We start from the raw sequence: 23000 nt of genomic DNA on the forward strand, positions 1-23000 counted from the left end.
CGCCCAGCACATCAAACCTTGAAGTGGATGGACTAAAGCAACAGAAGACCACATGAGCTTCCACTCCCATCAGCTAAGAACAGGTAACGGAGGCTACAATGGGCAAAAGCTCCTCAAAACTGGACATTTGAAAAACTGAAAAATGCTGCCTTTGTCCGATGAATCTCTATTTTGTATGTGTCATACAGATGGTAGGATCCAAATCTGGAGTAAACATGATTTCATGGAGCCATCCTACCTTGCTGGTGGTGTGGGGATTGTTTTCCTGGCACACATTAGCCTCTTAATACCAATTGAGCCTACCTGCGGCTTCCCTTTATGGCCATAGACTAACCATCTTCTAGTGGCTACTTCCAGTAGGATGATGCGCCATGCTACAAAGCACGTCATCTCAAGCTAGGTCCATGAACATGACAAAATGTTCAGTGTACGACAAATGGCCAGTTACTTGATCTCAATCCCATAGAGCACCTTTGGGATATGTTGGAACAGAGATGTGCAGCATGAGCGTGCAGCTGACAAAGCGGTGTGATATCATCATGACAACACCAGAATCTGCAAGGAATGTTTTCAGCTCCTTGCTGAATATTTTCCACAAATAATTCATTCTGTTCAGGGAGCAAAGGGGGGTCCTTACCTAGTACTAGAAAGGTGTACCTAATAATGTGGCCACTGAGTGGATATCATTATGGGGGGGGGGGGGGGAATTCAATTCTCCCCGAATTTCTGCGGCGTTAAAACTTTTACCGTTATTACGTAGTTATTAGGTAGTTTTAACCTGGCTTGCGAGCAAAAAGCCGACGTTGAAACTACCGTAATAATGGTAATAAAGCGCATTACCGTAATAACGGTAATAATGCGCAGGCCGCGTTACTTTTACCTGTAACGCTGCCAATTGAATTACCCACTATGGGGCATATTCAATTGTTCCCGTTTTCCGCGGCGTAAAAAGTATTACCGTTATTACGGTAATACTAAGCCGGATTTCAGCTCGCAGCTCCCTGAGCCGCAAGCTGAAATCCAGCTTGAAAGATACCGTAATAACGGTATTTACGCGCACTATTACCCTAATGACGGTAATAGTGCGCACGCCGCGTAAATTTGGCCAGTAACGCCAACAATTGAATATGCCCCTATGTGTTGATTTGTAGTAGTAAAGCAACCAAAATGTAATTTGTTTACATGATCAGGAGAAAGTATTTTGAAATGTTGGGAGATATGTTCCAAAATATACATTTTTAAATTTTAGTTCAACTTTGCAATATTCATGTCAATACAATACATGTATTACCAATAGCCACACAAAAAAACAAAACAAGCAATAAATTCTTTATAATTAATAAAACATTTGTTTTAATAAAGAAGTAAAAACACAATGCAGTATCTACATCAAACGTGATATATTACATATACATATTTTAGGTTTCTTTTCTCAAGGCAGTAAAGACAGACATTTTCATAAAGATTTCTATCTATTCTCCAAGTCATTACGTGTGGCAGAGACCATTGTATACAACACATTATTATCTACATGTCACTTTATTAAACATAGTTTCTAAAATACCTTCGGTCTTAAATCTCCTTGACAAACAGGGGCTAATTTTAACAATAGGGCATTGACTGCTAAATCTACATGTATAATCAAAAATTGGGCTTGCAGCAAGTGTGTGACAGTGTATGGAGACTTCTAAAGGTATAAAATATGTATATTTTGATTCTCCACCACGAGGAGTGCTTATAGTACCAAACAATGTATAATAATTAAATACTAAACAATGTACAGGTTGTATGTCACGTTACTGGACTTGGACATGTGCTGGTATGGGTTACTATCCAGCTGTTAGACAGCTAAAAGACTAGCACTTCCAATTGATAAGTCTGATCTACATGAAAGAGCAAAGTGTTATCATGACTGTGCCATCTCATGAAACGAGAGGCAAAAAGGAGTTAAAATATAAAATACTATGTTTTAAAACATAAAGGAAAAAACGGTATGCACAGTAACGAATATAATGGCTGAGCACAGCACAAAAAAAAGGCTTGTGCGTTAGTTGGTTTCTTGCTAGGGCTTTTCTAGTGCAGAAACTTCTAGGAAAAAACAACTTACGGGTGCTACTGAGTACAAGGTACTATAGTAAGATCTGTGCAAGGAAAGGTCACAGGGTCCATCGACTGACGTACATTTATAAAAACATGTTGCAGAAAATGGACCCATATCGGTTACGGACTGCTGCTGCACGAGTAGTCCCAATTCTGCTCAAAACCATATTAATGAGTTGTGATAAACATTTTGTCACTTAAAAAAGGCAAAATAAGTCTTAAAACAATAAGTTTCACAGAAGATTCCATACAGAAAATAACACAAGTCAGGAACCTCTATCAGCACTTGTTGGTGAAACGCAAGTAGCATCTAATCTGGTACAATGTGGAACAAAAATTATTCATGTATTGAAGAGTTTGTACACGTAAGTGTCATCAAATGCCATCAGCAAGATTTGATAGCTCCGGCCGGCAGTGCTTTGAAGAGGGGGAGGGCAGTGTTCAGTGCTGTACAAGAGGCATCAAATTAGCTGCGAGCAGTTCACATCTTGCAGACGGTGTTAAACAACGCTTAGGTGTACAATTCTATTAGGGATTTTGAAAAGAATGAGAGAAAATCGATAAACTGAAGTCCATAAATGTGGCAAATCTTAGGAGCATATTTAGCAAAGAGCAACAAAGACTTGTCATTCTTTGCCAGATAAAACTGATACAACATTCTACAGTCCTGTAATAAGAGAGATGACAAAGTAATTTTAGTGATAAGAGCTGTGTAATAACTTTACCATTTATAAATTAGTATTTTTTACATCAGTGTCGATGTAACTTTATATTGCTTTCTATTTTCACTTTCATATTTAGTTTCAGTGTTGCACCGCTTGATAAATTGTACTTAAATTCAAGGCAGTAAAAGATCTATTAATGTAACTGCAGATGGATCAACAACAAGAATTGATCAATGGGTGACTTACACTAAAAATAAGGTCCTTTTGAAGCATGTCCAAGTTCAGCATTCTGTGTGGATAGAAGGCGACTTTCTTTAGCCTCTATATATGAAGGATTCACTACCAAGACAGCATTAGGTAAGAGACAGCTCAGATCAAAAAGTTTTGATGAGAATCCTAGTTTGCACCAATTGACACATAATACTGATAATATTAAACATGGAAACAGAATGTCTGGTGGGACAATGGCACAAGATACAGTTATAATATTCTTTACTGGCGTTTTAGGGATTAAATAATGCAACTTTTATTACATTTATAAAGATATTATCAACAGCTGCGCTAGTTACGTGGCTAAAATATCTCACCAAAGCTCCTAAATTTAAACACAACATAATGTACACAGATTTTCTATACTCTTTACGGTCGTACTCCGTTAGTACATATAATACGCTGGATAATCCTTCACAACCACAGATATATTGATGGAAATATCTCTTAAGACAGAGACAAAAAGTCATATTAACAATGAAAAACACTATAGAATAAAACATTTTATAACACTTCCATGGATGAAGACTGAAATGGATAATACATACTGCACTGCATGATCCACTTGGGCAAACATTCGGTGGATCTCTAGGATGAGTTTTGGAGCATTGATGAACTTCAGAGCTCATAAAATAATTGATCGGTCTATTTTGAATATGATTTTAATGGTAGTGGATTTAGAAAATGGCAAATATAGTTCTAGAACAGCCTTCAGTATGCCATTATTACTCCAGTTCTGAAAAAAGGCTGTAATTTTGCTGAGACTCTATTCCCTGTGCATATAAATGGCAGGCTGTGGGCCAACACAGAACTATATTACTGTGTTGAATAACTGGGAATATGTGTAGATACATATATTATATTTCATGTAATAGTATATACTCCACCTATAACCTGTCCTTTTCCTGACTAAGAAAGGACAACACAAGAGTGTAGTGGGCCAATCCTTTATTTAAAGGTGATGTATTGCCCAGTGGGGTAACTACCATTGGTGCAGTGAACTTGGGTCCATGGAGATAAAGCGGCCCGCTGCACAGCAGATGCAGAGGGTCGGAACTAGCGAGATGCGGGCCCCTGGTTCCTCCTCTCAGCTTCCCTGCACCGGGGCCCACCGCTCGCTAGTTCCGCCCCTGGTATTGCCATATGTAAAGACATGCTATGTGCGCAACGCAACATGGACAATGCAAGTACCTACAATGCACACTAGGATTTACAATGCTGTAATGTTATGTGCATAGAGAATTTACTTTCTGGGGAAGTGTGTAAATTGCAGTCACTTGGGTATACAAGCAGCAAACATGTAACCTCATTTACCTACCAAAGTAACAGGACCAGCAAACAGAGCAGAAGCCGAGAAGCTCTTTGGCACAGAGGGTGGTACTAAAAGTGCTAGAGTATCAGTTATGCTCTTATTTCTTCAATTTGTGTACAGGTACAGTGGTTATAAATGTCTCTCTGGGCAAGAATATGGCTAGGCCTGAACGGCCAATATAATACAGCAAGCGTCCTTCACTCAAACACCAGTGGCTTATTTACTGTGGAAAATGTAGAAACGAATAAGTGTATAGTTGTCTGTGTACACGTGCTACTGGCTTCCTATCTTTATGGTGAAATAGGAGGCATGACATCACTGACCGATAAAGCCATCAGCACACAGACGTGGTCCAGTGCTTATGAGGTACTTCAGTTTTACAATGGTTTTGACAGAGAGAGTTAAGAACAATGTTTTGTTTTTTACTGCAGAATGAACTTGATGAATGTAACGTGTACCACATCATATCATCATGAGATGGTGCTGAGGACCCATAGGATACTGAAGCATAGCCGTGCCATACTGAATTATGTCAGATGTACACAATGACCTCTGAATAGTCATCAACATAAAAGGTATTTCTATGAAATAACATTGACTTGAATTAATCTCCCTGGATTTATTGGCCAAGTTGATTCATCTCCACATTCCAAAACGTCAACTGTTTCCAGTATTTACAAAGCAGTCTTGAGTAAGAACCAGGCAGAAAGAGCTGTAGTTTAGCACCCTCTTGTGACGGAGAAATAGAGTAAAAAAAAAAAAAAGCTGCAATGTTTACTGAACTGTCCAAGGAATGCATGTGGCATCAGAGAGGGAAGGCGAAGGACTCATTTGTGGAGTGGTTCATTGAACCAATCAGGAGTTACGATAGAGGAAAATGCTATAAAAAGAAGAGAAAAATAAAAAGTTCTGTCATCTGCTGTCAGATGAATAAAGTGCATTGCAACTTGTGTAACAGTCCTCAAAACACCCACGAAAACTCAGCACATCTTGGTTTGCGAGTTCAACGTACTGTGTTACAACGCTGAATCTCAGGAGGACTTCACTCTCCTATTTACATCTGGAGTCAAAAGAGCCATTTCCTTTTTTTAATCCTTGAAGTGCATCCTATGGCAAGTCACATGGAATGTGTGGACACCTCAGACTGCTGCCTGATGTAGGTCTGGAAACTCTTGTCTCCTATTGGATGTTCTCTTCAAAAATGAGGAAAAAAAAAAAAAAGTCATTTATTTCATATAACTTGAATTGCTCCACAACACAATGTCAATGTGTAAAGGTAACACCAATTTTAAAACAAACATTCATCTTATTTTAATAATAGCCTTTTGTTTTGAGAAGGTGTACGAGTACCTATAGTGTATGGGGCTGACAACTCTAATGATCCACCTGCTCATTGTGTGGTCCTTAAATGACCTCCAATGAGGATAATTGAATTGGCATATGTATGGTTTCATCAGCAGACCAGAGTGCCTAGGGGCACCGGCTGAGGTAAATTCCAATTGGCTTTAAATCAGATGCTGCAAAAAGCGTTTTGCAAGAAAATCTAACAATACAATGATTTCAATAATCTATTATATACCGTTTCAATAAATGTCATTGCAGCTACTAATATCAACAAAAATTGGTGTACTAAGTGTTTATACCGTAGTGTTCTCCCCAGAAAATTTTGCCAGCTGGGCGACATTAAAAAGCAGCCAGGTGGAGGCAGTTGTAATACTTTGCAATAATATTAAAAAATGTTGGAGGTTATTGCCCACACCTACCAGGACTGGTCAGACTGCTGTCTGTAGTGCTCACATAGTGCCTATTATAATAGAATAAAGCATTGTTTCTCCTATTAGAATTCTGTTGCGCTCCAAGAGCTGAATAGCAAGTAAAAACAGCCGAGTGTAGCACCCGGGAAATAGGTGCTGGGGAGAACACTGTACCTAGTTTTACATAGAGGGCTTGATTCCTTTTCAGATGCAAGTCCATTTGCATGCAGCATATAGTGTGAAATAGCTCTGCACATGAACCTTACGCCAATGAACACAACTCCATGCAAATGACACTTTCGACTGCCTACGACTTGAAGGGCAGAACGGGGGCGGAAAGGGGAGTATGAACGTAGGCAATGTACAGTAATGGTGTACACAGAGCCTGCCAACGCAGATGCGGCCAATTCAAGTCCTGGATTTCTCAAGTGTATGTGCTAACTATATAACTGACACGACAGTCTTTGTATTAAAAACTACACGTATGCATGCAACTAGCTAGCACTGATAAACTGTATGCCGTTAAGATAGACTAATAAAACACCTTATATGTAGAGTATGCATTAACAATGATTTATGTATTTATTGTTAGAAAACTTTTTTCATAAATATTTTTATTAATGATTTTAGTATTAAGAGTTTATCATTTGTTTTCTGATAGGACCTTTCTATTACACATATGCAATTAAATATCCTGCACTATGCTCTCTATCTATACACAGCAAGTAACATTTAGCCAGTGCGTACTTGTACCCAGATTCAAATGAAAATGTATATTAATATCTGGTTGTACTTGAAAAATGTATATTGATATTTGGTTGTATTGCTTTGTATTTGCGTGCAGATTGCAACCTAAGACGAATCAGGCCCCGGGAGATTAACTGGCGATATGCGCAGTTTCCATTTATATATAGCTTGAGATATGCCAATTTTATTCTAAGCATAAAGTAACAAGTTTACAAGATAAATATGCGTGTTACATTCTTTCACATGGGCTTTGTATTTGTTAGAACATACATGGTTTGCATTGCTTTCTGAGGTTTTGAAGGAAGCAATTTCTAAAGAATGCCCACTAGTATGCCATGTTTATGACCTTTCTACATGTTGCGCTGCATACACTAAACGTACAAAGAAGGTACGTGGTGGCGCATATCACAGGAAAAGGATTGTACTTACTGGCTTCCATACTTCGTCTTCTTGAATTTATCTCTCTTGTACTGGGCATGCTCCTCTTCTAACATCTTGACAGCTTCAATGATGCTACATAGTGTTTTGTAGGTTTCGCGAGGGTCGTCAATAATGAAGCTGCTGTACTCCTCCTGTTCCGGGCCGTCATACACAGATCTGCTACCACAAGCCTCTAGCAAGACAGCAGAAAACAAAGTTCACAAGACTTTCAATTTCCCAGCAAAATCCCCTACAGACATGCGTTTTACAATAGAAATATCAGACAAAGCTTGAGTAAGGAGGTGAGCCCAAAACATTGCCATCACTATCCATGTTCTTTACTATTACCATGAGCTAATCACACAATATATAGTTGTATTGTTGCTGGTTTCCTAGGCACCATAACTACTGAAAATAACAAAGAAGCTAACGCAAGAAAAAAATAAAACATTTAATACAAAACAATGCAAAATGTAAAACCAATATAGCTATACAGTTATATAAGCAATGACCTTATGGAAAATTATATTATAGGACCTGGGTAGAATAAAGGATTCCAGCAACAATATTCGTGAAAAGCTCACAAAAATAAGAGATCTATAGGAGCTAAACACACCATGTGGAGGGGTTGCACAAAAAGTCCTCATCCCCTTTCACTGTATATGCAGAACGTAGCGACAGACTCCCCTTTAGCTACCTGGTTGCAGGTCTGAATGTTTCCCCTTCCTCACGGGTTCTTTAAGAAATCCCTTGGGAGAATGGTGTAGCAGATTCCTGTTTCTGAGAGCAGGACCTATCTTACACACCTGCGCAGTGACGGTACATTAGACATCGCTGGTTTGTGTTTGGTTTTCTTATGAAACATTTAGAGATCTCAAATGTAGTGCACCCTGCCATGGGGACAGAGTGCCACTTGATCCAAATGATTAAGAACTGGAGTAGCAAAGGGAAGTCTACTGTTGCTCTTTGTGTCTACAGGAAAAGGGAAGAAGGAGCCTTTCCCAATCCCTCTGCATGCCACATTTGGCTCCTGTACAGCCCTTGTGTGCTTGTAAGTGCAATTTTCCACCAAAACTTTAATTTTATATTTTTAACCTTATTATTCTATGTGCCTATCTTCCACAGCTGCCCTGAATCTATGTACGTATGTTTATTTAAAATGTTACTGTTATTACAGGTCATAGAATTTAGAAGTGGAACATATTTCTACAAAGCGCACGGACAATATATGTTTGCCCTTTCTAACCAAAGGCTACACTCTAGCGGTTATTAAATTTATATGGTGTCCACTGTACAAATTAATGCTTACCTTGCATTTTATCCAGCTTGGGCATATAGGTGTTAAAAAGAAAATAAATACGTTCGGTTTCCCTATCCCCATCAATGACTAGTTGGATATTTGCTGGCAGACCCCTGAAGTAAGACAAACGAAACCATGAAAGTATGTTTGCACAAATTCTAGACATAAGGTACTTAGTACTCTTATCAGTAGAGACTAAGCGGAGAAGACAGCATTTACTATAATCAATGATATAATTATGTTATACCTTAAACATAGCACAACTTTTACATACAACACAGTCCTCCTTCCATTACTAGTTATTAAACAATACTATTTACATTGCTGTACAATTTGGCAGAATAGCTTAATAAATAATAACAAGGGAAGAGAGGTATTTTTAATAAAAATGATTTTTAGATAAAGGGTAAGGAATACAATGAGAAAGCTTTAGTTTACTGACTGATCAGTAGATAAGCACTTGGAATAACCACATAACCTACTGGTCTTGACTGGCCATATCAAGGGAGGCAGACTGGACCTTACAGGGACTTTTCCCCGGTAACCTCATGAGGCCACCTGATGTGTTTTATAAAAAAAAAAAATTTCCAATTAGTTTTTTCTTTCATCGGCCGGAATAAGGGACAGCAGACAGCCCACACTCATTGGGGCTGATCACACGTGCACCTGGACATGGAGTAGTGCCAGGCACTTGTATAAGCCGCGTATGAGGCTTCTTGAGTCAGCAATCAGGTAGTTCAGGAGGTTGTCGCTAGCTGACTAACATAGGCAGGGTTTCGGGAGAGGAAGAACCAAACCTGAGACCACAACTACGGGGACCCGGCTAAACACCGATAGCGAGAAACTAGTTTCCGGTGGTAAAAAAAAGGCCTAATTGTTTTATTTCTACATGGTCACTTAAGAATTGATCATTTCTATCAGTGCTGTCCAAGTTGTTCATGATGACAAATGTTTAGCTGTTACAGAACCGACCAGTTATGAGTAGTACTGTACTTGCCATAAATGCATAATTGTATGGTATGGGGACGGTGTCACAACTCCAAAACTATGTATGCTACACAACCAGCAATATGGCCATTGCTTTGCACAGAGAAAGGATTTATGATCTGTTATGGTAGTTTTTACACATCTGATGTTTTGGTCAAGAAATATGAGCATTATGCTCATATTTGTATGCGTGAAATTCAATGAACAGTAACTGTCACTCTACCCATCAGTCAGAATTAGAATGTCAGCCACAAATGTGTTCCTCTTATACCCTATGCATACTGGATGATTCTTACTTCCCTCTGAGAAGCTTAATACACCAGGGGCGAACAAAATTATGTTGAAGTTGGGGACTAATTAGATGAATGAAGAAACAGCCTGAAGACAAAATTAATACATATTGTTTCAAACCTCTGTTGACTTTGACCCCTCTCCCTAGCTATGCTCAATCTCTCACCTTCCTCAATGTCCTGTCCACCCTCCTGCTGTGTTTCTACTTGCCCTCTTACTCACCTCCTACCCGCCACTTTCACTCCTCCTCAGCCTCCCCAATGTTACCCTCTCTCCACAGCGGTGAACATGAGAATGATCTCTCCTCTCTGTTCACTTCTTCCAGCTCGATCCATGGAGGAGAGAAGATATGGGATTACCTGTATCTGTCCTTTCATTTCCTGGGGTGAAGTGCTGCATTTTTTGCAGCTGTTGGTCCTGTATCCTCCGTCAATGGGGGAGAATGTGACCACAAATCGGCGTTCCAGAAGGTTATATTTCTGGTGAGCAGAGCAATGAATAATCTGCCTCGCACCATATGGGTCACATGTTTACATGTCTGTGCTAGGTTGTATTATTGTCTGGCAATAATTAAATGTTGTGCTTGAACTAAAGTGCCTTCTCATTCAGGGCTTGTTAATAATTTGTATTACAATACAATTTTGGCAGATTTTCAAAACAAGACTCCATCTGACAGGAGCCAGACAAGCAGCAACAAAGCTTAAGAACAGCTGGTGGTCAAAGCTGCAAGAACAGGTAAGAGAACAGCACAGTCTGTCTATGTTGTTACTGTTATTTATTGATGATTTTGAAGTTGTACTGTGCTCATACTGTCTACTTGTGCTTGCTCCACCTACCAGTGCAATGCTCCACCTACTCGTTTTACATTAGCCTCACCTACCAACAATGTGGCTAGGGATGACCGTATACAAACCCCACCTACTTGTGCTGACGCTGCCTAAAGTTGATTTCCCTCTGCCCACTAAATTTTTATCCCATGGTCACTTTAAGTTGCCGAGCCACCCCTGACAATCAGAAAAGACACTTCTGAATTGATCACGTAGACAAGTTCATATTACGGTATATTATTTTTGCCACATGAAAACTCTTACCCAGTGCAGGGAGTGCAGCCAGGGGCGTTCTCTGAGGTAGCCTTGCAGCATAGCCAGTGGCCGTTCAGGTAGGCCGAGGGATGGTAAACGGAGAGGCGCTTCTTGTTACATTGGCTAACTTTGGTGAGTATATCTATCCACTCCTTAGCTTCCACGCAGTTATTTGCTTGAATGTACAAAGTACGTATTGGCTGAATGACTTGAAACATCTTAAAATACAGAATGAGAAAAAAATATAGTTAATTATGAGCAGGGGTGTTCTGCACACTATTACCACACACACATCCTCCCATCTGTTACCTAACCCCTGCACCCCACAACAATGGTTGCGTTTCTCATACATTACCTATAGGGGGAACTGCACAGTGACGTAGATTACCTTCATAATGTAGTCAGCATGTCTGAGAAGCATGGTGAGCGACAGCTGCAGTACAAGAGATAAGAAGGAGGCCTCCTCTATGTCTTTGGCTGACACCGTCCGTTACCGCACTCCTCAAACACCAACTACATGGTGAAGTGCCCAGTAAGATTTATCGCCGTGTGCCTTCTTATATTGTCAGTGCATGAAGAAAATGGTCATTGCTATGAAAATACAGGGGAGGGAGAAGCAGTATGCAGGTGCCGGGAGGTCAGATGACAGCCCCATTTCTGACATCTCTATTGGTGATCTCACCTCATGGTAGCAAAAATCATGGATTAAAGGCAAACTCCAGAGTGGAAATAATTTCCACTAGAAACCCAAGACCTTTGTAAATGATTTCCTGAAAATCTAATCTGCACCATATAAATTCATAGCCCCATCCCAAATTAACAAAAAAGTTACAGTTCTGTCAACTTACATTCTTCATTTTGAAGGACTCCTCTTCTACTTTCTCTACAGCTAAAATGTTTTCAATTGGAATACTGCATAGCGGGTGATCACCTGCTAGAAATACAGCCAACAAAAACAGGGTCTTAAACATGTAAACGTACAAAACATGAATAATAAGAGGCTCTACATGGTTCTATATGGTTCTACAGTTAATTCAGAATTCCAGTACAACATAGAGGATATCCAAATAAAGGTCCAATTTTCTTCAGTATTGACCTACAGATTTCTATATATCATAGTCCATCACTTAGTATACACAAATACCACATATAGCAAAGAAAAAAAACCAAAAAAACAGTAAGGCTGGCAGCGCTACAATTTCATTTCCTTACTTAAAAGGTTCTTATTTCAACAAATGAACCTATGCTTCACTTACCTTTGCTTTTATGGTATGTAAACTCATGGTTAGTAAGCCGAAACCATCTCTTCTTAAAATTTTTCATACCGAATCGCTTCCGCCCTTGAGCTCTTTTGATCATAAACCTGGTTGAAGATTAAGCACATACAACAGTCAATCATCAAGTGTTTTGGGTGACAAGTATAACAAACATCAAAACCTAGTGAATTTGGATGATCGGAAGCCTAATAAATTAATTCAGGAAGTTGTTCATTAACACACAATTTAAATAAAAATTTGAGCAGAGAAATCCTCTCTCAAATCAACTGACAGAAAAGATACATTGCAGAGCGCTCTAGTGGGGAGATTCAATACGGCGTGAGGTGTCTCTGAAACGTCCGCGGTGACACATCGCGGATGTTATAGCAGAATTCTCCAATTTTTTTCTCACACCCCGTAGAGGTGCGCAGAAAAAGGAGCATAGATTCCTACCATAATGGCGGTCAATGTGCGCAACGGACATGGAGGGGATATCTGCGTGCCACATAGCCAGCAACTGCATCTTCCCTAAATGCGAAAATGCTTTTTTTTTGTAGTCACCTAGATCATGACACTTCTTTGAGTAGTATATAGGCAGATAGTACCTGCCTATATACACAAGGCACAGTACTAATTTTATAAATATGTAGATGTGTGGACACCTGATTTCCTCTGCGAATAATTAAGTAGAATGATATTTGTGATGCAGCAGTTTAGAGCAACTTCCTTGAATTAAAATGCTAGATCATGGATTAAATTTACTAAACTGCGGGTTTGAAAAAGTGGACATTCTAGCTGAACCAATGTGCAATATGATGTAGCACGTGCCCTTGTGTTTCTAACTCCCATTGTCCCATAGATTGTAAGCTTGCGAGCAGGGCCCTCTTACCTCTCTGTCTGTCTGTATTACTCAGTATTGTTTTATTCATGTTTGTTCCCAATTGTAAAGCGCTACGAAATTTGCTGGCGCTATATAAATAAGTGTTAATAATGATGATGATGTTGCCTATAGCAACCAATCAGATTCTAGCTGTCATTTTGCAGAATGTACTAAAGAAATGATAACTAGATTCTAAACGGTTGCTATAGGGAACATCTCTAGTTTTTCAAACCCGCAGCTAAGTAAGTATAGCCTCTGGTTTCCTATTATGTACAGGTCTAGTAATATTGTGTTTTTTTTTATTGTTACATTACCTATGTGTAAGTCAAGTTTGGGCAGACACGCACGGTACCATGGGACCACATGCCTCAGTTTCCCTCTAGTATGTTTGACACACGAAATACATGGGGAAGGAAATTGCATTTTCTCCTAAGGTATAACATAATGTGCACATCATGTATTGTATAGATTACATATAATATTACTTTAAACAGCTGTGTGTGGTACATGCCCTGGTATGTCTTAAATTCTGCAGACAAAACACTGTGTATAGTGCAAGAAAGCTCACCCTTCTTTGAGCAGTATTGGTTGCTCTATACGTTTGTGATCTTTTCTTCCAGAGGATGAAATCAGGTCCAAGAACTGAACAATGAAGAGTAAATATAAGTTAGAAATGGTTGTGTGCTATGAATGAACAGAAGCCAATAAGTGGAAAAGAACACAGTGTGTGTATTTCATGAATGTATTCTGAGCATGTCTCTTCACCATGTGCATTTCATCTGTCAATTAAGACACATGGAGATATTAACTTCAATATACTGTGCTGGTAGCAAAGCTTGGAAACAAAGAGCTTACCGGGTGCACAATAACATCATGTAATGTTAATGTTATTAGCATGTTCATTTCCAACAAGAACAGAAATCCATTGGATACAAATATATAAAAGTAGGTCATCAATGCTACCAGCTGCTCATGGCAAATAGATTAAAATGGAAAGATTATCTGTAATTGGAAATACAAACTGTGATCGTTATTTTAACATATTCCTAAGTTAAATAACCCAAATGTATTCTTCAGTTATTATATTCCATGTTTTCGTTTGATATTAATAGATGGCAATGAAAAGTAATCTTGAAAGTAATTAAGAAAGCAGCTAAAAGCTTTAACTCACTACTTCAATCATAATTTCATCAGTCAATTTAGAAATCAAACAAAACAGCGATACAAATGCTTAATATGTTTGTAAAAAATACATTTTAATATAACACCAGCATTCTTAAAAATATATCTTGTTTGAGATACTTACATTTTTTACAGCATCTGCATACTTCTGTTCATTAAAGTAGTCATAAAAAGCAGCCATGTAGGTCTCTTTGAAGCTAGCCTGCAAGAAGAAATGGGAGTTACCATGTCTGACATTGTAACCTTGTTCTCTATTTCACTGCCAGCAATGGTCATTTTAAGCAGCATATATCAATAAGGTTACTGATTGCAGTGAGGAGCGAGGGATAGCGCAGAGAAAGCAAGAGAGCAGAGAAAGCAAGAGAGCAGAGAGAGCAAAGAGAGCAGAGAGAGCAAAGAGAGCAGAGAGAGCAAAGAGAGCAGAGAGAGCAAAGAGAGCAAGAGAGCAAGAGAGAGCAGAGAGAGCAGAGAGAGCAGAGAGAGCAGAGAGAGCAGAGAGAGCAGAGAGAGCAGAGAGAGCAGAGAGAGCAGAGAGAGCAGAGAGAGCAGAGAGAGCAGAGAGAGCAGAGAGAGCAGAGAGAGCAGAGAGCGAGAGAGCGAGAGAGCGAGAGAGAGAGAGAGCGAGAGAGCAAGAGAGAGCAAGAGAGAGCAAGAGAGAGCAAGAGAGAGCAAGAGAGAGCAAGAGAGAGCAAGAGAGAGCAAGAGAGAGCAAGAGAGAGCAAGAGAGAGCAAGAGAGAGCAAGAGAGCAGAGAGAAGCGCAAAAGTTGCATACATGAAAAGACACAATACACAGTGGGGGTCGCAATGAGGGATCCTTCACCTGAATGCTATATCGTGGGAACAACAGAAAACATAGGTATAGAGCAGAGTAAAGTGTAGAGTATCCAGCACAGATTAGTCAACTTCTTTTGGGATGCCATTTGGACAACCCGCCACTTGGGTCAGACAGGCTAGATTAGTTCCAGCATCACTGGGGCTTGTTAATTTGGTTGGAAGATGATGATAAGCACTTACACTACAAGATACCAATTGAGCAAAAGAAGGCACTCGAGTCCACTAGGATAATATATATAGACCGATGATGATCCAAACCTTATGACTGCATTATAAACATACCCAGTAATAATAATAAGATCAATTTCAAGTGGGTTATTATTGGTGTTTGTAGTACTTCACAGCACAATAAAAGGCCAGCTCCCCGGTACCATCTGCTAGGTCATGAATGGCCTGCACAAAAACGGTAGAGTACTAATGACACATTCAGATTTCACAATATTGAAAAAGAAAACATGTATTCACCCATAGCTATTATCCTAACATATTTACAGGTCAAACGGATGGAGAGAATCTAAAATAGCAGTTATGAGGCGTCCTCATGCTCACATTGCAAACAAGTATCAGCCTTATATGCTTCGTTATTAATCCAGATTTACTGATAGAAAATTATTAAAATCTTAAATAAAATAGAGTTTAAAATAACAGATTAAAATTAAATGACTGGGGTGAAATAACAGGTGCATTATGCTCAGTCTTCCCTGGTTCACCCCACTGTTCACTGACTCAAAGGCAAATCACAATCCAGCTGATAAATGGATCTTTTCAGTGACTCATTCTCATACCCGGATATAAAGCAAGAGGACAGAACACCATCCGTTACACAACATCCAGAACAAAATCCTCGGATAACCTATGTACTCCTCTGAGGACAAACAGATGCTCAAGCCCTCCGTAAAAGAAACATAAATAATGGATCTGCAGGGAGAGAAGAGCTAAATAAACAAGAAGCTGAAATGCTCAACTAAATGCTAGAAAGCTTAGCAGCAATGTGGAATTAATAATGTTACTGAGAAGTGCATCATGGTCAGCAAGTGATGAACAACCTGATTACAGAGAAATTAAACACTGCATACACAAATCAAACATTCGAAACATCAAATAGCTAGAATTAAAGTCAACGCAACTTTTGGGACCCTGGTGGAACCTTTAGCTACTACTGAACTGATTTTTCAATCTCAAATGCTGCCACTGGTGCTATGCCCTCTTTGGAGGACATAAGACTTTCCCTTCAGGCTGTGATTGGGAAACATTCAATTCCAAATACAATACTTACAGATTTAGATTTGGATAAGCTGCCCAAAGTCTGTATAGTCTTGGAGATGAGTGTCAAGGTTCTGGATGTCTGTGGATCCTGTGCAAGATAAAATCCAATCATCAAGACTATTTTGGAAACGCCCATAACAGAAATCCACTGATAAAAGCAAACATGTACAGCAGAGGCAGAGAGAATGTGGCTGTTGTGGAACTACAAGTACAATCATGGCATGCAAGAACAGCCATGGGTTGCCCGCCTCTGCTGTTCGGTGTAGTAGTGTATAGTTTGAGCAGTGAGTCCAATGTAGAACATGCTATTGTTATATAAACATATAACATCAGTTTTATTTTGTTATAGTTCTGTAATAACCCAGTCTCATCTTGATGGTGACCACCGCACAATACGCTACTGCAGCGGATTCCCAATCTTTCTACTGTTGTGACCTTCCATCTCATGATACATCAAAGGTTAAATATTGTAATAAACATAGCCACAATCACTAACAAATATAGGAACAATAAAAAAAGACCTTGAGATAAGTTTTAGAAGATCCTTTCAATTTCCATCGAAAATATAGTTAATAAATTTCGTTATTGCACAATTATTATTATTATTATTTTTTTAGGATATTTATCCAACATCGACATTCTTGTGAAAACTCCACACTGTTATGGTGGCAGAAAAATGTGCTCCAATCCAATCAGCTTTTCTGATTGGAGAATCCTGGTCTCCTCCTAATACCACAAATTAGGGGAGCAGAGTCTGCAATTCTGGAATGCAGAGTGTTATTGATGGACAACACATTGCCAGGCTGTTGGCTGGAGCCAAAACAGACCCACAACGTCTGCTTTAGTCTCCTCCTTTCTGCCAACCCAGAATAGAAGATATTTTATAAAATATCATCTTATATTTAAAGTCATTTCTGAAAATGTACTTTAGTTCATACTTGCCAACTCTCCCGGGACTCCCGGGAGAGTGTGGCAATCTCCCGCATCTGCCCACTTCCTAGTGAAGTGGGCAGAATTAGGCCCAAAACGCCGCGATTCACTGGGAATCGCGGCGTTTGGCCCCATCCAAAATGACGCAAATTTTTGGCGTCCCGCCCCCATCACGCCCCCCTCCCCCGGCAGGCTCCCGGAAGCCAACGTTAGAAAGTTGGCAAGTATGCTTTAGTGCAATCTATTAAAGCCTATAATGTAACACGAGAAAATAGGGAAATAAACTGTTTTAAATAACCTTCAGCAAGAGTACTACTAATAAATGGAAAAAATATATGCACATCAAAATATGTTCCCAAAGCCTGTCACTTGTAATGCATTCCCCCACATTAAACATGAAGTCTGGCACAGCATGTGCTATCTGCACCATAGGAGTTTCATTCAATCAGTTCTGACACATTGCTGAAACTAAACAAGGATCTTTCAAGGCACTTACTGGGTGGTGAGGACTGAGCTGGAAAAGGTTAGGAGACAGGATGGCAGGTGCAAAGAACCGCAGGAAAATGAAGCTGCTCACAGCGGTATATCTTACATCAGAGTCACCTAGGACAGAGAGAACACACAAACTTAATGTATTTAATGCAAAGTGAGAAGCAATCAATTAAATGCGAGAGCAACTGAACAACTGCAGCTATGAACATGCTTCAGATGAAAGCGGGGGCCAGAAGTGACATGCATGCTGCTACCTTCTGCTGGAGACTCTTTGATATTCAAAGCACGCACCATGAAAGTCCTACAGTCAGACTTTAGAGAAATGAATGACAGGGGATTCAATATAGCTACTTATTTATCTAGTACACTAGACAATTTGGCTGCTCTTTGTATGCATTGTAAAGCATGGCATAGGAAACAGAGGCATCTGGGTAAAAAGCAGATTTGTTTAATTCTAGCATGTATTTCAAGAAATGACTGCTCTGACATTGTTTGTAATAGGAGTCCCACGTATAAAGAATCCCCATTTGGTACACCGAACTGTGCAATATGAATAAAAAAAACCAACTATTTTATAAAAGATACACATTGAAAAGGTAATCTTGGTCCTATAACTGCACTTCATTTAGAATGTTGTATACTACAACACTCCAGAATAATTTTACAAAAAAAGAACATCATAATACAAATAAATACAAATCATTAACTTGTGGTGTTTCATTACAGTTAAACATCAAAGTAAAAGGTATTTCTATAGACTGAAAACCATAAGATGCGACCTGACTATTTTACAAAATGATGGACCAGCATGGTTTATGAGAGCTCGATTTATAATCTAGGTGAAATTATCATAGGCGTTTCTATTCAATATTTCTTTTTTTATTATTTTTTTCAACAGAAAATAGAAAAGACAAAACAAAAAACATACAAAAGACTACACAAAATACAAAAACAAAAATCGCAGAGCATAAGGATGCATGATTACCACTGGTACTTAAGCCACTGCCCTTAAATATATACGTAGAGAATCTTAGTAACTAAAGCAAATTGTCGCACAAATGGTCTAAGACATGGCATACCAGTCACATAACAATGAGAACAATTATAACCATCTCGTCAGATATAGAGTACCCAGAAACAGCAACATCATCAAACACCACTTGGGATCAATGGCGGGAGCAGCAGGCACTGTATCAAGAACACACTCCCAGACCTCATACCAAAAACTATGAACCACCAGGCAGTCCCATAACATATGCCAGAACCCACTCTGGGCGAGTTACATTTTGGACAGTTGGCATCAGACCGATGACCCATGCGTAATTTCTATTCTATATTTCTAGCAATAGGACCTACCTTCCCTGAACCAGCCCTGGACACCAATATCATGCATGAGAATTCCTTGTCCTATGTTGACTCCGCTTAAGGCTTTGTTTAGAGCAATGCTCCTGGAACCTGTTACTAAGTCTCACCCACAGAGCATGTTTTGTAGATGCTCTCATCACAGAAACAGATAGGAGAATTAGTGTCACACAATATTATACAGTTGCCTGTGCTCCTATGAGGGCTTCCATGAAACATGCTCTGTTGGGCAGGCATGTAGACAGATTTGCAAACTATAGAGAGCAACGCCACAATTGAGAGACTCCATCAGAGGGTAATTCAGGACATGATCTCTCACAATTTTTATAACTGCAAAATGGTGGTACAACCAGGCACTTCATAGCAGAGGTGCATCCCACCTTGGCAGTATGTTTTGGTCACATTCTGTGAAATTCAAGACAGGAAAAGATCAATCCTTTTGACCCTAGTTTGGAGGAACAGACATAGTGATCCTTCACTTTGACAAGATGCCCAGGTACTTCCGCTGCAGGACAGGCCATGAATAGACTTCCCTTTGGCAGGAGGCCCAGACACAGCTCTTCCCTTTTCGCAGCTACTGCGGTTTCTCCTCAATCAACATAGCAGGACTCCCATCGGTTTGAAGGAGTGAAAACTGAACTTTAAATATATACATCATGCAAGGCAACTAAAAGTAGAACTGAAATCCAGTGACCATCTGACCAGCAGTAGCTATTTTTAGTGGTTCACTCTACTTTAAGTTGAGACATTCTTAAAATGGACACCCCCATGCTCTCCCTCTCCTAAAACTATGTGATCTCCTGACATTTTATCAGGAAACCTCAAAGGATACCTAACAAAAAACAAAATAAAAGAATATAAAAGAGTTTGTGGGATATATCCCTTCAAGGATCTGAACGAAACAACGGCTTACTGTAGACGGAAAGAGAATGTTAAGTAGTTCAACCTAATTTACATGACATAACAATAAACATCATTATAATAGATCTTTATATATTTAAGTGCAGCAAGAAAGGTCTTCTGTGTAAACAACCTATATTAGTCAATGGAATAAGCAGCATTTACTGCATTTTGTATGATTATTTTTCGCAATACTGGAATTTCCATAGTTAACTGAGCAGATTTCTTAAACATCCCCCGACGTGTAAACCATCTGACCTTCTTGGTTCTAATACAAAGACAACAACTATTTCCCAGTGAGTCTGCACTTTTAGGCAGTATGATGCTGAAGATTTAAAAGGAATTTATTTTCCATCAGTAGAAGAAGGTTGTCCAAGTTGTACACACACTGTTGTTTTTAGCCTTCCACTTTATTTCACCACAAAGAATTTGCCTCGTAAGGTTTAAATAATGTCTGGATAGCGAGGGGAACGTGATTCAAGCTTGTAGGCACCAAGATGATGTGAGGAGGATTTTAATTCTGTTGCATGAACCATTTCAGTGAGTTTATTGGAATTGTGACAACAGCACTTAGGAAATGTGTACCTGAAGCAGTGCTAAAGGCAGAAACCAAGAAGAGCGTGAAATACGCCACAACATGGCAACATGTTTAGTAGACTTACAACCTCATGCTTGGCTGTGCATGTGTGTAATATATATATATATATATATATTGGGGTTCCTTTGCATTATTACTATAGTCATTGATTTGTAAGGCGCCATAGTGCTCCGCAGCTCCAGAAGACACAGGTCACACATCAAACAGGGATGTGTGAATTAAACAAAAGGGTAAATGAGGTCCTGCGTATAACAACTTATAATTTAGTGGGCAAAGGACATAGCTGAAGCAAAGGATTGAATGTTGCTTAGAGTGGAGATTGGGACCGTTGTGCTGCTATACCAGTGTGAGCTGTATAGCTAGAAATAGGGTAGGCTCTATTAAAAAAAATAAAATGGGTTTCCAGAGAGTGTTTCCAGATTTGAAGGCTGGGGAGAGTCTGGTCAGGCACAGTAGGGAATTCTATAGTTGGGTAGCAGCACAGGAGAAGTCTTGTAGATAGGGGCGAGTGTGGATATCGGAGAGTCAAGATGCAGATTAGAGGCAGAACTAAGAGGGCATAGATTTTGACATGATGTTCAAGTTGTATGAAAGGTGTTAGTGAGGGTGAGCAATTAAATTGGATTATAGAGCATATCGAGAGCATATATGTAGGGGTTTCAGAGGGTGTGAAGTTTCAAGAGAGGAAGATCAGACTTGTCAGAGCATTTAGGACAGAAGACTGAGGGTATCGCCAAATAAGAGGAGGTTGCAGCAGAGCAGGAAATAAGAGGATGGATAAGAGCATTGGAAACAAGTAAAATATATATTCTAATTCTAAACGTATTACAAAAGGTGGAGACAGCAGGACTAGATGTGACACCTAAGCAGCAGATTTAGAAAACTGAGACAATTGTGGCAGGACTGATGGTGAGAAAGATTTCACGGGAGGTGGTGACAGTGGGAAGAGGAAAGACGAGCTCTGTTTGGACATGTTAAGCTTTAGGTGGTGTTGAGACATCTATGTGTTAATAGTAGAAAGACAGTAGCACAAAGATAAGTAGAGAATGGGAGATAGCGATGTTCAGGGAGATGTAAATACTGAGATGTATGGTGTTCTGACATGAACTCCAACTTGTGCTTACCTTGGAAACGATTTGCAGCAGACTCTCTCAAAGAGAAGAAGATGTCACACATTACAGTTGGGCAGCTAACCCCCGATTTTGTAATGACATTAAAAATCTGGTCAACATAATGCTTCAAGTTTTCCTACATGAATCCAAACCAGAAAAACAAAGTATTGTGAGCATATGGGGAAGGTTTTAGCAACCTGGAGAGTGACAAGTTTATGATCTTTGGTGTATACAATGTGTTACAACACTGTGACCAACTTTATTCTAAAAAATGTCCCACTCGCAAGATTTAACACATTTGGCAAAACAGAATGTTAGAGAACTGACAGAGAACAATGAATAAAAAATACACTAGGAAGAACCCTTTAGCCCATGTACAGAACATTGTTGTGTGCTAAATGGTATACATTGGTGTACACAGTGCCTATTAAAAAGGGATGATGGAGTAGAGGACTTGTAGACTATGAAAAATAACTTCAATAATATCTGCTTGTAGTATAGCTGCTTATATGCTTGACAGCCACAAAACCCATACAGTTACAGATTGAGTTTCTATATCTTTATAAACAAACAATAACAACAAAAAGATACTACTAAACCTGTCATACAGAAAAATGTGGATATCCATTGCAGCCAATCAGGTGTCATTTATGCAGAGTTGTATAGAAAATTAAAGCAAGATTCTATACAGGGTGCGTCCAAAGAGCATATATGTTTTATTAATTATAAAAATATAAAATACAGCTGGTCTCGCATTTACAAGTAAGTATGGACCAAAATTGTACGAAATATAAGTATCAATATGTGACATAGATAACTAGATCAGATTATATGCTATCAATACAATTGAATGTCTGGAGATCATATCAATGAAGGTGATAATTATGGACAATTTTTGTCCATACTTACTTGTAAATGTGAGACCAGCTGTATTTTATATTTTTATAATTAATAAAACATATATCCTCCTTGGACGCACCCTGTATAGTTGATTTTCTATTCTGTGCTTGGAGATTGGCAATCTCAAACAGGAGATGCGACAAGAGGACAAATTATATTATTTTAGGAGTATATACATGGTTGTAGCAGATTAAGCCTTACTGTCTTTTTAAAGCAAGATTCTGTTTGGTTGGTATACTTTTCCAGGTACACTACTTTTCATAAATGTCCCTCAGTGCATCTTTTTAATCAAAGTATTGTTTAAAGTAATGAGGTTGATGTTGCCTGGTTATTAGTGATCTATGTGGTCTGGTCTCCTG

General features: G+C 39.1%; 1 protein-coding gene across 2 annotated transcripts in view; it reads right to left on the bottom strand.

Annotated features, from left to right (window-relative positions):
• Positions 1-1326: 1326 nt before the first annotated feature.
• Positions 1327-23000, bottom strand: part of RASA3 (RAS p21 protein activator 3) — a 153098-nt gene continuing 131424 nt past the window's right edge. The window contains exons 14-24 of one of the 2 annotated variants that reach the window (XM_075200169.1): positions 21754-21877; positions 17774-17880; positions 16358-16435; positions 14371-14448; positions 13633-13706; positions 12185-12291; positions 11777-11859; positions 10938-11146; positions 8578-8681; positions 7278-7461; positions 1327-5540 (exon numbers count right to left, since the gene is read on the bottom strand). In XM_075200169.1, the coding sequence (XP_075056270.1) occupies positions 5465-5540; positions 7278-7461; positions 8578-8681; positions 10938-11146; positions 11777-11859; positions 12185-12291; positions 13633-13706; positions 14371-14448; positions 16358-16435; positions 17774-17880; positions 21754-21877 (1224 nt within the window). In that variant the 3' untranslated portion in view covers positions 1327-5464. Of the gene's footprint in view, positions 5541-7277; positions 7462-8577; positions 8682-10937; positions 11147-11776; positions 11863-12184; positions 12292-13632; positions 13707-14370; positions 14449-16357; positions 16436-17773; positions 17881-21753; positions 21878-23000 lie in introns of both variants that reach the window. The other variant, XM_075200168.1, reaches the window with a different exon arrangement.

The sequence above is a fragment of the Mixophyes fleayi genome, chromosome 2, assembly GCF_038048845.1.
Source record: "Mixophyes fleayi isolate aMixFle1 chromosome 2, aMixFle1.hap1, whole genome shotgun sequence".
In the NCBI taxonomy this organism is placed as follows: domain Eukaryota; kingdom Metazoa; phylum Chordata; class Amphibia; order Anura; family Limnodynastidae; genus Mixophyes; species Mixophyes fleayi.